General features: G+C 45.7%; 1 protein-coding gene across 4 annotated transcripts in view; it reads right to left on the reverse strand.

Annotated features, from left to right (window-relative positions):
* Positions 1 to 15,695, reverse strand: part of LOC149436819 (transcription factor COE3-like) — a 226,444-nt gene that overhangs the window by 119,329 nt on the left and 91,420 nt on the right. For all 4 annotated transcript variants that reach the window (XM_089661420.1, XM_089661419.1, XM_089661418.1 and 1 more), the window contains exons 2-3: positions 13,292 to 13,448; positions 3,968 to 4,031 (exon numbers count right to left, since the gene is read on the reverse strand). In XM_089661420.1, the coding sequence (XP_089517546.1) occupies positions 3,968 to 4,031; positions 13,292 to 13,448 (221 nt within the window). The remainder of the gene's footprint in view (positions 1 to 3,967; positions 4,032 to 13,291; positions 13,449 to 15,695) is intronic.

Here is a 15,695-nt window from a genome sequence, read left to right on the forward strand (position 1 = left end):
CAGAATCACTATCAGTCTAGCTGGACCCAGTGCAGGAGATCTATGAAGGCTCCACTGCAGAATCACTATCAGTCTACCTGGACCCAGTGCAGGAGATCTATGAAGGCTCCACTGCAGAATCACTATCAGTCTACCTGGACCCAGTGCAGGAGATCTATGAAGCCTCCACTGCAGAATCACTATAGGTCTACCTGGACCCAGTACAGGAGATCTATGAAGCCTCCACTGCAGAATCACTATCAGTCTACTTGGACCCAGTGCAGGGGATCTTCAAGACCCCATTGCAGTGACTAGCACTATGAACTAGCGGGTGGATGGAGTAGAGGGAGCACAAACAGACATCATTAGGTTATTGGTACCACAGTGATTTTCGGAGAACTGTATCTGGGAAAGGATAGCATGGAGGACATGTAAGCAGAACTAAAGACTTTTATAAGGACATTGCTAGCAGGTAGGCTTTTAATGCAGAATAGACACAGTGGGGTTTATTTACTAAAGCTGGAGAGTCCACAATCAGACTCCCTTCTGCATAGAAACCAATCAGCTTACAGGTTTCATTGCCAAAGCTTCATTGAACAAGCTGAGGTTAGAAGCTGATTGGTTTCTATGCAGAAAGGAGTCTGATTTTGGACTCTCCAGCTTTAGTAAATAAACCCCAGTGGGTCATATTTATAAAGCAGTGCATTCACCAAACATTTGCTGTCGGTGAATCTTTCTGGTGCATGTGTTTTAAAGCCAAGTGACCAATTCAGTTTTGGAATTGTCACATTCACAGCTTTATAAGTATGTCCCTGTGTCTCTTCTGTCATTAACACGGCTGCCTTAAGTCCAGGTGCTCCTCCTGGCTCTCCTACTGAACCTGCTGGGACACCCGGGGTCAACCTGATTAAAATTATATCCATCCCCAAGGTTACATATGTCTTCAGGCAATGGCAATATTTTGATCTCCAAAAAGGTAATTCGGAAGATTGACAAGTGCATCTTTCTCTAGGCAGGAAACCAGCCACAAATAGGCAATGTCTACACTACACCTGGCCATACTAAAAGGTGGATTGGCACTCCCAGCTTTTAAATTTTACTGCCAGGCCTTGGACCTTGTAACAGAAAGATGGCGGCTTGCACAACCTGGTAACAATGTTCCATTGGAAGCAACCATCCTGTGCTCCATGTCAGAATTTAGCAATCTAGTTTTCATATGCCCAAAAGTGCATTCCACCCGACCAACACCTATGAAAACCACCCTTTAAAAAGAATGCTTTGCTACTAGTAATTTATTTGAGATGGTACACCAAGCCACCAGCTCAGTATGCGATCTCAACACACCTTCTCCCATGTAAATGTGCAGGAGTTAGATCATCTGGATCCAGCCAATCAAGGTGCTTGAAGACACCAGGAGAAGATATCAGCAGACAAGGGACATCACTGGGGGAAGGCGGTTTGGAAGGTTGGTGTCCTATAATGTGCAAATATGCTAGAAGCCCATCTACACATCATAGCAGGAACCCACTACACACTTGAACATTGTGGAAGGAGTCCAACTTCACATTTGCACATTATGGCATTAGCTCATTTGTATTTGCATAAAATGCCAAGGGCACATTTTAATTATTTTTTTTTTACCTGCCATGGTGTGCACAAACAAAAAAGGACCCTTCTCTGACCCTCCAATGTGCAAGGCTCCTGACAAGGGCAAGGCTTACTAATGGTCTACCTATCCAAAAGGCCTGGCAGAACCCTCTCCTTGTGATCAGCCTAAGCTGACCATCAAGTACTATGTAAGGGTCTCTCCTGAAGAGAGACCCCCCTCCATTCAGCAGAGGAATAAACTTGATGTACACACATCCTCCCCCAGGCCAGAGTGCCCACACCTTCCATCCGAGTAAAAAGGGAAAGCACATATGTAAGTGCAAGTGACACATGTGAAGAAAAATAAATAAGTACCAGTGTAAGTACTGTGGCTAGGCCTTGTAGCCTGGTAACAAAAAATGTCCTGGTCTTGGCCAAAAGGCCTAGCCCATGAGCACCGTGCAGGAAAAACAAGAGGCGCCGTGGCCATGTGCTCTTTCTCACAATGGGGTCCTAAACCCATATTGATACTAAGAGCACCCCTAGGGACTGGCACAGTGGGTTCTCTGACTTCCCAGCATATGACTAGACCAGGCAACACCATTCCCTAACTCTCCACAAAAGGGAAGTACTCCCAAACCACTCCTTACGTAGTACTTGCTCTATTCAAGAAGGCCCCTCGGAACCCCCATCATACCAGCAAGAGCACTGTACAAAAAGACATCCAATCCATATGGACTGGATTAATCGTGGTGCGCCCCTACTGGACAATGATAAGAACAAGTACTATATTTTACCTTAGCCAATAGGCCGACAAAAAATGACACTTACATTATGGCAGGCGCCCACCTACCACAAAGCAGACTTTCTGCTTTAACACTTTGTTTTTACCTCCTGCTGCCCTTCCCAGTTATATTTCCTGGAGCTGTTCTTTAAATGAGGGGGGCAAACAGAACTAAGGGTAGGAGATCAGTTATTTAAATGACATGCAGATATGATAAACCCATCAATAAATATACACTATATTGGCAAAAGTATTGGGCTTGCCCTCCAAATCATGTGATTCAGGTGTGCCAATCCCCTCCATGGACACAGGTGTATACAATCAAGCCCCTAGACATGCAGACTGCTTCTACAAACATTGGTGAAAGAATGGGTTGCTCTCAGGAGCTCAGTGACTCCAAGCGGGGTCCCATGATAGGTGGCCACCTGTGCAATAAGTCCATCCGTGACATTTCCTGGCTACTAAATATTCCACGCTCAACTGTTAGTGGGATTATAACAAAGTGGAAGCAACTGGGAACAACAGCTACTCAGCCACCAAGTGGTAGGCCACGTCACATGACAGGGTGGGGTCAGCGCATGCTGAAGCGCACAGTGCGCAGAAGTCGCCAACTGTCTGCAGAGTTAATAGCTAAAGACCTCCAAACTTGGTGTGGCCTTCAGATGAGCCCAACAACAGTGTGTAGAGAGCTTCATGGAATGGGTTTCCATGGCCGAGCAGCTGCATCCAAGCCTTACTGTCTAGCAATCCGATGGACGTGTCTGGGTTTGGCGGTTGCCAGGAGAACGGTACTTGCCTGACTGCATTGTGCCAAGTGTAAAGTTTGGTGGAGGGGGGATTATGGTGTGGGGATGTTTTTCAGGGGTTGGGCTTGGCCCCCTAGTCCCAGTAAAGGGAATTCTTAAGGCGACATTTTGGACAATTTCATGCTCCCAACTTTGTGGGAAGAGTTTGGGGATGGTTCCTTCTGGTTCCAACATGACTGCTCACCAGTGCACAAAGCAAGGTCCATAAAGACATGGAGGAGCCAGTTTGGGGTGGAGGAACTTGACTGTCCTGCACAGAGTCCTGACCTCAACCCCATAGAACACCTTTGGGATGAATTAGAGCGGAGACTGCGAGCCAGGCCCCCTCCCCCGACATCAGTGCCTGACCTGACAAATGTGCTTCTGGAAGAATGGTCCAACCTTCCCACAGACACCCTCCTAAACCTTGTGGACGGCCTTCCCAGAAGAGTTGAAGCTGTTATAGGTGCAAAGGGCGGAGCCAACTCAATACTGAACCCTACGGACTAAGACTGGGGGGCCATTAAAGGTCGTGTGTGGAAAGGCCGGCGGCCCGATACTTTTGGCAATAGAGTGTGTGTATATACCATATTGATAAATGTATATCAGTCTTATTAACTCAGATGGTGCACAGAGCAATAGGGACATACAAAGTGCAATAACTCACAGTAACCAATCAGAACTAATTTTTTACTGTCAGATCAGTAAAAGTTGTTTATTGATCGGTTGTTTTGGATTTACGAATAAAACTAATAAAGTTCTGTTATTGGCAGCCAAGTTACAAATTCATCTTTGCTGGTCGGTCATGTCTGGTTGCTGGTGACGCTCTTACCATTGCTGTAGAGTAGCTGGAGCCTATAATGGATGCCATTGTTCGTTTTCTCTCCGCTCTGCTCCTGCATGGGAGGAAACGGCGTTAGTTCAGCATGATTACACAACTGATACAGCTTCATGCCAGACAATTGGCTTTATTGGTCAACATATGTGAAACAAAAACTGTCTGTAGTATTCCATTCTGTTCCGAGTACAGATGAAAGCTGACATTTTATCTGCCTATATTTTGCCTTCCCAATGCATACCTTATCTTTAGACCTTATCTTTAGATCTGATGTCGTCACTGAGTCTCTGTGCTTCTATATGTATTGCAGGCTGATCATGGCTGGTGGGAAGGACTGGCAGGGTGCTGCACCTGGGAGCTTTCTGAAAACATCACAGCGCCGGCAGCAGGGCCAGTGCTAGACTATTTTTCACCCTAGGCAAGCTACACCCCCTTCAAAAAAAAAAAAACACAAAAAAACTTCATCTGTAGTTCTACTTCACCCCTCTTAGCACACATCCTCTTTCCCCTCAAATTTTCTACCCTAGCACAAATCCTCTCCCCCCAATCCCACCTCCTAGCACAACCTCCTCCAAATTACCTTTCCCAGCACAAATCCCCCATCGCAAATCCTTCCCCCCCACCCTTAGCCCCCCTCCTAGCATCTCCCTTCTTAGCACAATCCCCACCCCCCAATCACCCCAACACAATTCCCCCCAATCCCACTACTCTAGCACACATTCCCCCCAATCCCCTCTAATAGTACAACCCCCCCTCATTCCACCCCGCTAGCACAACCCCCCAATCCCCTTTCCTAGCAACCCCCCCCCCATTCCTGCCTTCTAGCACAACCTACCCCATCCCCTCTTCTATCACAAATCCCTCCCCATTCTTCCCCCCTAGCACAACCCCCCCTCCACCCGCTTTCCTAGCAACCCCCCCCCCCCCCATTCCTCCCTTCTAGCACAACCCACCCCAATCCCTTCTTCTAGCATAACCCCCCCCTCATTCCACCCCGCTAGCACAACCCCCCAATCCCCTTTCCTAGCAACCCCCCCCCCCCATTCCTGCCTTCTAGCACAACCTACCCCATCCCCTCTTCTATCATAAATCCCTCCCCATTCTTCCCCCCTACCACAACCCCCCCTCCACCTGCTTTCCTAGCAACCCCCCCCCCCCCCATTCCTCCCTTCTAGCACAACCCACCCCAATCCCTTCTTCTAGCATAACCCCCCCACCCCATTCCTCCCTTCTAGCACAACCCCCCATCCCCTTTCCTAGCACAAACTTCCCACAATCCCCTCTCCTAGTACAAATCCCCCCCATTTCCCCTCCTAACACAAATCCTCCCCCTTCCCCTCTCCTAACACATATCCCCCCAATCTCCTTTACTAGCACAAATTCCCCCCCAATCCTCCCTCCCAGCACCAAACTTCTTCCTTCAATCCCTCCACCTGGGACAAATCCCTCCTCTAGCTAAAGCCCCTCCAAATTACCCTTCCCAGCATAAAATTGTCCCACCTTGCCCAAACACCCCCCCCCTTTTAAGCACAAATATAAACCACCCCCTCCCCCCCCCCCACCTCCCTCCTACTCTCCTAATACGCATGTCCCTAATCCTTCTCCTATCTCAGATTACCCCCCCCCCCCCCCAACACCCCATTTCCCACCCACATGGAAGAAAAATATATATTAAATATATTTTAAAAAATATTCTTCCAAAATATATTGACATATATTTGAAATACTACAATTTCAATTAAATTAAAATAAATAAATATATATATATATATATACACTGTACGTTGAAATGCATTTTTTATATATTACAAAATATATGAAACATAATTTTTTAAAAATATAAGTTTTGAATATATTCTTCAGATTTTTTTAGCATATAAAAAAGTAATTTTAACATATATTGTTACATATATTTGTAAATGTGTTCCAAAAATGTAGATTAAATGTATTTTTAAAGACATAGAGTATATTTGAAAATGTATCTTTAAAAATATTTGTAATATATATATTAAAAATATATTTTGTAATATATAAAAAAATTAATTTCAACATACAGTGTATATATATATATACATATACAGTTGCAAGAAAAAGTATGTGAACCCCTTGGGATTACGTGGAGTTTTGCATGAATTGGGCATAAAATGTGCTCTGAACGTCATCTAAGTCACAACAATAGAAGAACACAGTCTGCTGAACATAATAATATACAAACATTAGATGTTGCCATGGTTTAATTGCACATAACATGTAAACATTCACAGTGCAGGGAGGAAAAAGTATGTGAACCTTTGGACTTAATAACTGGTTGACCCTCCTTTGGCAGCAATAACCTCAACCAAACATTTCCTGTAGTTGCAGATCAGACCTGCACAACGATCTGGAGTCATTTTGGACTCTTCACAAAACTGTTTCAGTGTAGCAATATTCTTGGGATGTCTGGTGTGAATCTCTCTCTTAAGGTCATGCCACAGCATTTCAATGGGGTTGAGGTCAGGACTCTGACTGGGCCACTCCAGAAGGCGTATTCTGTGCTGTTGCAGCCATTGTTTTGTTGAATTACTTGTATGCTTTGGGTCATTGTCCTGTTGCATCACCCATCCTCTGCGGAGCTTCAGTTGGCGGACAGATGGTCGTACATTTTCCTGCAAAATGTCTTGATAAACTCTGGAATTCGTTTTCCCATCAATGACAACAATCCGTCCAGGCCCTGAGGCAGCAAAGCAGCCCCAAACCATGATGCTCCCTCCGCCATGTTTCACAGTGGGGATGAGGTTTTGATGTTGGTGTGCTGGGCCTTTTTTTCTCCACACATAGTGTTGTGTGTTCTTCCCAAACAACTCAATCTTGGTTTCATCTGTCCACAGTATATTTTGCCAGTAGTGCTGTGGAACATCCAGGTGCTCTTTTGCAAACTTCAAACGTGCTGCAATATTCTTTTTGGACAGCAATGACTTCCTCCGTGGTGTCCTCCCATGTACTCCATTCTTGTTTAATGTTTTCCTTATTGTAGATGTGTCAACATAAATGTTAGCATGTGCCAGAGATTTCTGTAGGTCTTTAGCTGACACTCTGGGATTCTTCTTTACCTCATGCAGCATTCTGCGCTGTGCTCTTGCAGTCATTTTTACAGGACGACCACGCCTAGGGAGAGTAGCAACAGTGCTAAACTTTCTCCATTTGTAGACAGTCTGTCTTACCGTGGACACAGGAACATCAAGGCTCAAGGAGATACTTTTGTAACCCTTTCCAGCTTCATGCAAGTCAACAATTCTTGATTGTAGGTCTTCTGAGAGCTCTTTTCTGCGAGGCATGGTTCACATCAGACAGTGCTTCTTAAAACCAGTAAACCCAAAACAGGTGTGTGTTTTTTAAGGGCAGGACAGCTGTCAGCAACACATCCAATATCATCACACTGATTGGAGTCAAAGTTGGCTCACTCCTGGCTCCAATTAGCTCTGGGAGAAGTCATTAAGCTAGGGCTTCACATACTTTTTCCTCCCTGCACTGTGAATGTTTACATGTTATGTGCAATTAAACCATGGCAACATCTAATATTTGTGTAGTATTATGTTCAGCAGACTGTGTTCTTCTATTGTTGTGACTTAGATGACATTCAGAGCACATTTTATGCCCAATTCATGCAAAACTCCACATAATCCCAAGGGGTTCACATACTTTTTCTTGCAACTGTATATATATATACTGTATATATATATATATATATATACACACACACATATATATTTTTTTTTTAAATATACTGAATACGGCCAAAATTGTAGCATTGCAAATATATGTCAATATATTTGGGGAGAATATTTTTGAAATATATTTCAAATATATTTTTCTTCCATGTGGGCATCCCTGCATGAATAGCCCCCATCCCCCTCCTGCACAAACCACTCATCTCAGCACAAATGATTGTTACCCCTCCCCTCCCCCCCCTTCATTGTGTACAGTTCTCCTGGCATGTAAGCTCTACCCTAGAACTGGCCATGGTGGAGAGTAGGGGAACCAGCAGCCATGGCTGCACCCTAGGCAGTAGTGTGCCCTAGATGGCTGCCTAGTTTGCCTAGTGGTGGCACCGGCCCTGTGCCTTGGTACTCCTTTCTGATCCCTCAGTCCTGACAAAAGCAATGGGCTGGCTCCTGCCTTGATAGGTGGGTGTTGGTCTGGAGGAGTGGGTGTCCTAGGCCGGTGTATTTGCATGCAGACCACTCTAGGTAATGTCTACATGTGATGCTGAACCTCCATGATTGAAAGAACTGAAATCCAATGAACGAATGGGAAGGGCCAGGGACAGTTAGGCTGGGGCGCCTCCCTCTGGACGTGGTGGGAATAGTTTCTGGGAGGAAAAGACTAAATGATGATGGACGTCCACCAGCCAGGAAATTAGGTGAGCTGTACCCGAGGAAAGGAAGCTGTACAACTGGAGTTTAGCTTCAATTTGTCCTACCACATGAGACAATAATACCAAAAAATGTCACTTCCTGTCCTAGGGTGACACCGTTCACTCACTGTACTGTATCTATGGAGGAGCAGTGTTGTCACCCTAGGACAAAAAGTGTGTTAGGACTGCATACAACCCGCTCTTCTCCTCTCTTCCTCAGCTTACGGGAAGAGAGTTCTGTAGTCTACAGATGTTCTTTTGCGCTACTTAGCTTCTGATGGAATGTTCTTAGTTTTTTCGTTTAGACCATTTGTGACTGAATGTTTTCAAGCCATCATTTTAAGCTACTTTCTCTTCAGGTCGAATGTTCTTCGGATATTGTTTTAGGCTGTTTTCCCTTCTGGTCAACTGTTCCTGAGCCATTGTCGTTAACTAAAAATAATAGCCAAAGAACTTCCAACCAGCAGAGGAAATAGCCTAAAACAATACTCTAACAACAATGGACCGGAAGAGAAAATGGGCTAAAAGAACAGTCTAATAACATTTGTCCCAAATAAAAAGAACATTCGACCAGAAGAGAAAACAGCCATACAGCAAAGCCGAAGAACATTCAACCAGAGGAGAAAATAGTCTAAAATAATAGTCGATTTCCTTTTCTAATCGAGTGTTCTTCAGCTATAGTTTTAGGCTATTTTCTCTTCTCTTTGTTATTAGTTGTTTTTTTAGGTTATTTTTTATTGAATTTTGCTAGGCTATTCTCCCTTCTGGTCGACTGTTCTTGGGATTTTTTTTTAGGTTGTTTTCTCTTCTAGTAGAGTGTTGTCAACCAAAGATATAGGGCAGTACAGTGGCTAAATGGTTAGCACTTCCAACTGGCAGAACTAGGGACATTGGATGGAATCGCAACAACGGCACCACCTGCCTGGAGAGGTGTGGTGGTAAAATGAGTATCCCGTGAAGATATGTATCCTTTGAAGCAACTGCACATGTGCCGGTTTCAGGCCGAAGGAGCTGATATCCGACTTTAGCACAGAGCCGGCGATCGGCTTCTTTGGCCTGAAACCGGCACATGCGCAGTTGCTTCAGGGGATACTCATTTCACCGCTACACCGGGGTGGGGGCAGCTGTAACTGTGCCGGAATCCTGCAGCCCCTGTGATGGTGTCACCCGGTGCGGCCCGCATCCCCCTAGGGACACCACTTCCAGGGGGTGTAGGATTACTCTCAGTCTCTTTCCTGTGAGCTGGTTTAGGTAGGTGGTTGCCTTCAGGCCTTATGCTAGGCTGGCTCCTTTCCTGGTTCCACAAGTAGTCCTCCCTCCAGGAACTGGTAAGACTGAGCAATCCTCCTGTCAAGGTCCCAAGCCTGTAGGTAGGCTCCTTCCCACTGGACCCCCTCCCAGGCTCCTGCATCTCTTCCTCTCACTCCATCTTCCACCTGAACTCTCTCCCTTCTGACCAGATTTATCTATGCTTGTCCCAGCCTCATGCCAAGTGTCCTGCTTGGGGATTGGTCAGGGTCAGGGGCAGACTGACAACTCATGGGGCTCCCGGGCAATAGGGGATCATGGGGCCCCTGTGTCCTTGCCCAAACTCAAAAAAGCCTATAAGAAAGGTACCAGGGGCGTCTCATGGGGCCCCCTACCGACCCGGGCCCTCGGGCAGTGCCCGAATTTCCAAATGGTCAGTCCACCCCTGGTCAGGGTCCCCTAAGCATACAGATGAGTCACTCCTCACCCTCACCCACTGAGTTCTAGAGACTTCTCCAAATCTCTAGATCAGGGGGAGGTATCAGAAAGCTGATCTGCAGAACCCTCAGCCCTGACCCAAATTTGACCCTCTGACTATCTTCTTGGCTGCTACTCAGCCTCCTGCTAAAAAAAATAATTAACTTAGCTCCCCCTAGCTTTCCTAGGAAGGTGCTACATATTTTTGATTGGCCAAAGAACATTTGACTAGAAGGAAAAATAGCCCCAAAAAAAAAAGCTGAACCATAGCTATTGTCTTAGTTATTTTTCCCTTCTGGTCAAATGTCCTCAAACGTTATTCTCTTAGGACTGAACGTTTTTAGGTTGCTAGGGAACGTTACGCTCACAGCCATAATAGCAGAAAATAACATTCATTTTTCACATATCAAAAACATTTACAAGGGTAATGATATTTGCAACTTTGTAACGAACGCCGATACATTCACGCTGCAATTGTTTTCATCAATAGACGCCTATTTTGTCTGTTCAATACGTGGCACCTATCTTCCTATCTTCTTGCTGAATTCTGACATTGACTTCTCTTAATAACAGAGGATCAGCTTTTTCTTAGGGTTTCGCTCCTGAGCCGCCGCTGTTCCTGATTTTACATGTCTTTATTTATTTCTCCTAAATTGTAGGCACACATTTGTGGTTTCTCTGGCTCAAGGAAAGAGAATTCAAATATACACACTGATGCCTAGAGCGCTGTGGAGGCTCAAATCTTTCTTCATGTATTGATGGAAGTGTTGGCTTGTGAAAGGCCCCCCTGTTTTAAAGGGGTCCTAGCATTTATTTTTACAAAGCTTCAAAGGGCTGGTCTACCCAACATTGAAGTGTTTGGTGGATGCCGGACAGCTGAATCACCTGATCGCTGCAGTTTCTAAGCTCAAAGAAGCCAATGTTCTACAATGGCCAAATCAAAAAACGGATTTCTATCCAGCTCTGATTTTCTGGTAATCTTTGAAAACAGCAGCATACAAGTGTGACAGGAGTGACTTTGGGTGGGGGGCCCATGGAACACAACTCACTTTGGAGGGGTGGGGAGATCCCTGTCTCAGCTCCCCATATCCCTCTTATGTGTAAGTCACCCTGTGCCTGTTAGGGGTGCAGGGTGAAATGTCCTGATATTGTGTAGACATGTATAGGAGATAGGTGGGGGTTGTGGATTCTTTGGTGTTATGTGATTGCATCCCATTGTTCTATTGTGTGTCTTGCTTGGGAGCAAACTATTATGGGATGTATGTGTTTGTGTATTGGCTTGGTGGGGGGTGTCTGCTGATGAATTTCTTGTCTCTAGATTTGGTTTGCCCCGCCCTGTGTCATTATGCAGGGAGGGGGGAATTGTTCCCTTGAATGTATATATCTTGTATCTGTGTTAAAATAAAGCAGTCTATTTCCTGGTTTTACTTTGAGTGGTGTCCGTGGATCTGTGTTTGGACAGGGAAGCGGAAATACCCTAGCGCAGTCACGGTCCGGTTCCGTTACAACAAGCTTCATCCAAACTTCACGGACAACCAATAAGCTCCTTTTACTAATAAAATCTGATGTAGCACCCCCATAGTTAGTGCAAGCTGGAAACGTTAGTGCAGCTCCTCTGTAATAAGTGGAGCAGGGGTTGATTTTTCAGGCCTGCTCAGTGTCTCACAAGATGCTGCTCTGATTTCCTCCTGCGTTCTAGAGAATTTTAGATTTATAGTGTGTGGGAGAAACGGAAAAGCAGACAGAATATTTATGGGGATCAAGCCAACACCTGGTGTGCCCAGTAGGTGGCTGGAGCGTTCATAAATAGTCTGGGGCCTGAAGAGAAGGAGGTGGAAAAGACATTGAGGTCCCAGCTGGAGCTTTAGCCTGGGGGGCCTATTCAAAAAGCCTGGTCCTGGAGTCAGCTTGGGTCTGGAGGAGTGCTAGGAGGAAGTTGGAGAAAGAGTGTCAGGGGGAAATTGGGGTAAGAGTGTCCAGCTGTCCTACTGTGGTGAGTCTGTGTCTCCCTCACTGAAGGATATCGGAAGGAGGCAACCAATGATCCTGTGGCATTGTGAGTAAATGACCTAAGTGTGGGACCGTAGTGACTGTGTGTGGTTCTTGGAAAGAAGACATAGTCACCTCATAGCAGCAGAGAGTTGTGAGGGACTTTTTGGAGCTTAGAGAGAGGAGTCTTCAAAGAGCTCAGTTCACCAGTTTTAGGGCAACCCATGCTTCCTCCACGCCATCTAAGGTCAAGTTTACAATAAAACATAAAAAAGGCACCCCTAGACTGCACTATTCGAGCCAGTGAAAATGGAGGAAATGCTGTGTGACTGGCTGCGTGTGCATTAATCTTGGGGGAGAGCATCAGTTTCACCTGCGGCTCCTTGGGGGGTGCGCTGCACCTGACTCAAAAGTCAGGACAGGCACTTGCTGTTTGTTCTATCTGTCAGAAAAGCCTCTTCTGCACTCCCCTCCAATCACACGAGCATCAAATTCCCAAACTTCAAGCTAAGCTTTGCCCATGCTGAATTCTCTGTCCAATGAGAGTGCCTTTAACAGTCCATGGGCTCACACTCATTGGTCATGAGGATAGAGGGTGTGGGAGGCTTTGCTCTGGGGAGGGGTTAAAACCTAAATTCAGGGAATTTAAGAACTTTCAGACATACAGAGCAGAGTTTCCTGACCAACAAAAGCTCACAGGTTCACTTTAAAACCATCATATTGTCTGCAGGTAATAAGGAAGGGTGGGCATTCAGATCTGGAGCAATATTTCATGTTAATATTGGTTACCCGATAGAGTTAGAAAATGGGACAAGAGGCTGAATACTTTTGTAAAATACTGCCCCACAAAAAACCCCATCTTACGAAAAATGCAATGGGTGGAGTGGGAACACCTCAAGGTGGATAGGAACACCCATACCTCCAAGGCCGACAGGAACAGAGCCAAAGACTGTGATTGTGAGATCTTGGCGTTGAAACCCCACAGAGATAAAAGGAGCAGCTCAGCCAATCAAACAATATCTATAACTGAAATACCATTTTTTGCAAGACTGACCTTTTTAGGGGAAAATACAGATCATATTTATGAAACACTGGGATTCTTGAGCCTCAGTATAACCTTGAAGACTGCAGTCTCAGAAATAATTTTTAACTGGATCCATTTTGATCCCTCACCTTTCAATTGTGACTTGAGTAAATGAGACATGCCTTACTTTGTCTTTTTCTACAAAGTCGATGAAGGACGTCCTCTCGATCTCCACCGGCTGCCCTTGACGGTCGTAGAGTGCAAGAACGAAATGGAAGAAGTTGGATTTTCTGAGGTTGGATGGCGGCTGCTTTTCGAAGTGGGCTCTGGACAGCCCGATCCCACTATGAGAGAGACATGGAGCAACAGGTGAGGACATGGAGCAGAATTAGAATTACAAACACCAGGTAAGGACATGGCACGGAGTCAGATACATGTACATCAGGTGGAGACATGGAGCAGAGCCATAGATATGGATACCAAGTGAGGACATAGGGCAGAGTCAGAGACATTGACACCAGGTAAGGACATAGGGCAGAGTCAGAGACATTGACACCAGGGAAGGACATAGGGCAGAGTCAGAGACATTGACACCAGGGAAGGACATAGGGCAGGGTCAGAGACATCAACACCAGGTGAGGACAAAGGGTAGAGTCATAAAAATGGAGTAGAGTCATACACTTGGACACCAGGCAAAGACACGAAGTGGAGTAAGAGACATGGACACTAGGTGAAGACAAGGAGCAGAGCCAGAGGAATGGACACCAGGTGAAGACATGGAGCAGAGTTAGAGACATTGACACCAGGTGAAGATATGGAGCAGAGTCAGAGACATTGACACCAGGTGAGGGCATAGGGCAGAGTCAGAGACGTTGACACCAGGTGAGGGCATAGGGCAGAGTCAAAGACATTGACAGCAGGTGAGGGCATAGGGCAGGTTCAGAGGCATCGACACCAGGTGAGGACATAGGGCAGAATCAAAAACATGGAGAAAAGTCAGAGACATGGAAACCAGGTGAGGACATGAAGTGGAGTCAGAGACATGGACACCAGGTGAAGACATGTAGTAGAGTCAGAGACACCGACACCAGGTGAGGACATGAAGTGGAGTCAGAGACACGGGCACCAGGTAAGGACATGGAGCAGGGCGAGGGACACAAACACTGGGTGAAGACATGGAACAGACTCAGGAACATAGAACAGAATCAGATACATGAACACCAAGTGAGGAGATAGAGCAGAGTCAGAAACATAGAACAAAGTCAGATACATGAACACCAAGTGGAGCACAGTCAGAAATATGGACATGAAGTGAAGACACGGAGTAGAGTCAGAGACATGGATTAGATTCAGAGTCACCAGATGAGGTCATGGAGCAGAGTAAGAGAGATGGACTACAGGTAAAAACATAATGCAGAATCAGAGACATGGATACCGGGTGAAGACACAGATCACAGTAAGAGACACAGAGCAGAATCAGAAACCTGGAGCAAAGTCAAGGACATGGAGACCAAGTGAAGACATGAAGCAGAGTCAGAGGCATAGAGACCAGGTGAGGACATGAAGCAGAGTCAGAGGCATGGAGACCAGGTGAGGACATGAAGCAGAGTCAGAGGCATGGAGACCAGGTGAGGACATGGAGCATTGACTCTGCTCCATGTCATTACCTGGTGTTCATCTCTCTTATTCTGCTTCATGCCCTCATCTGGTGTCTCTAACTCTCCTCCATCTCTGACTCTGCTCCATGTCCTAAGACATGGACACTAGGGGGGGACCAACTAGGCACAGAGGAACCCTAAATAATATGGGAAATGTACTCTAATAGAGGTTTTCTTTAATGTCTGTGATTGTTGAACCCTGTTTTAATTCACTTTTACCCGTTTTAAATACAATTTTAAACAATTCAGGTAATTTACTTCAAATGATTCTCTTTTTTTTACTTTTCCTTTTTTTTCTATTTGCTTCTTTAGAATTATGCAGTAACCACCCCATGTGAATTGGCTTTGTCTGCCCTCCAACACATACGTGTATACATGATAGCATGCTGCAAAAGAAGCCATGAACTCCACCACCTCCATGGACAATACCCTCGCACCTTTTATTGGTGGATTTTGTTGGTTGTCTTCATACGGCTTCTAGGACATCTTATATATACAGTATACATAGCTAGGAATCAGTGTACATGTCACCAAGGGTGGACTGACCATTTGGAAACTCGGGCACTGCCCGAGGGCCCGGGGTCAGTAGGGGGCCCCATGGGATGCCCCTGGTACCTTTTTCATAGACTTTTTTGAGTTTGGACAAGGAAACAGGGGCCCCATGAACCCCTATTGCCCGGGGGCCCCGTGAGGTGTCAGTCCGCTCCTGCATGTCACCTAATACAGAAGTGTAAATGTGAACTGTGTACACAGTGAAAGGGCTGACATCACACGAAAATAATTCCTGGTCGTCACCCGCGTATACGCCGCGCTCCCCGCACATCTGTCTGGGTGTTTCCAGAAAGGGCTACAATTACTGATCCAAATGAAAACAACATGTTGTTACACTATAAGTATACTACACCCTCTTCTCTCACTGAAGAAAAATCAGCA

Source organism: Staurois parvus, unplaced genomic scaffold, assembly GCF_062004578.1.
Source record: "Staurois parvus isolate SC_StPar_1 unplaced genomic scaffold, SC_StPar_1.0 ptg001335l, whole genome shotgun sequence".
NCBI classification, from domain to species: domain Eukaryota; kingdom Metazoa; phylum Chordata; class Amphibia; order Anura; family Ranidae; genus Staurois; species Staurois parvus.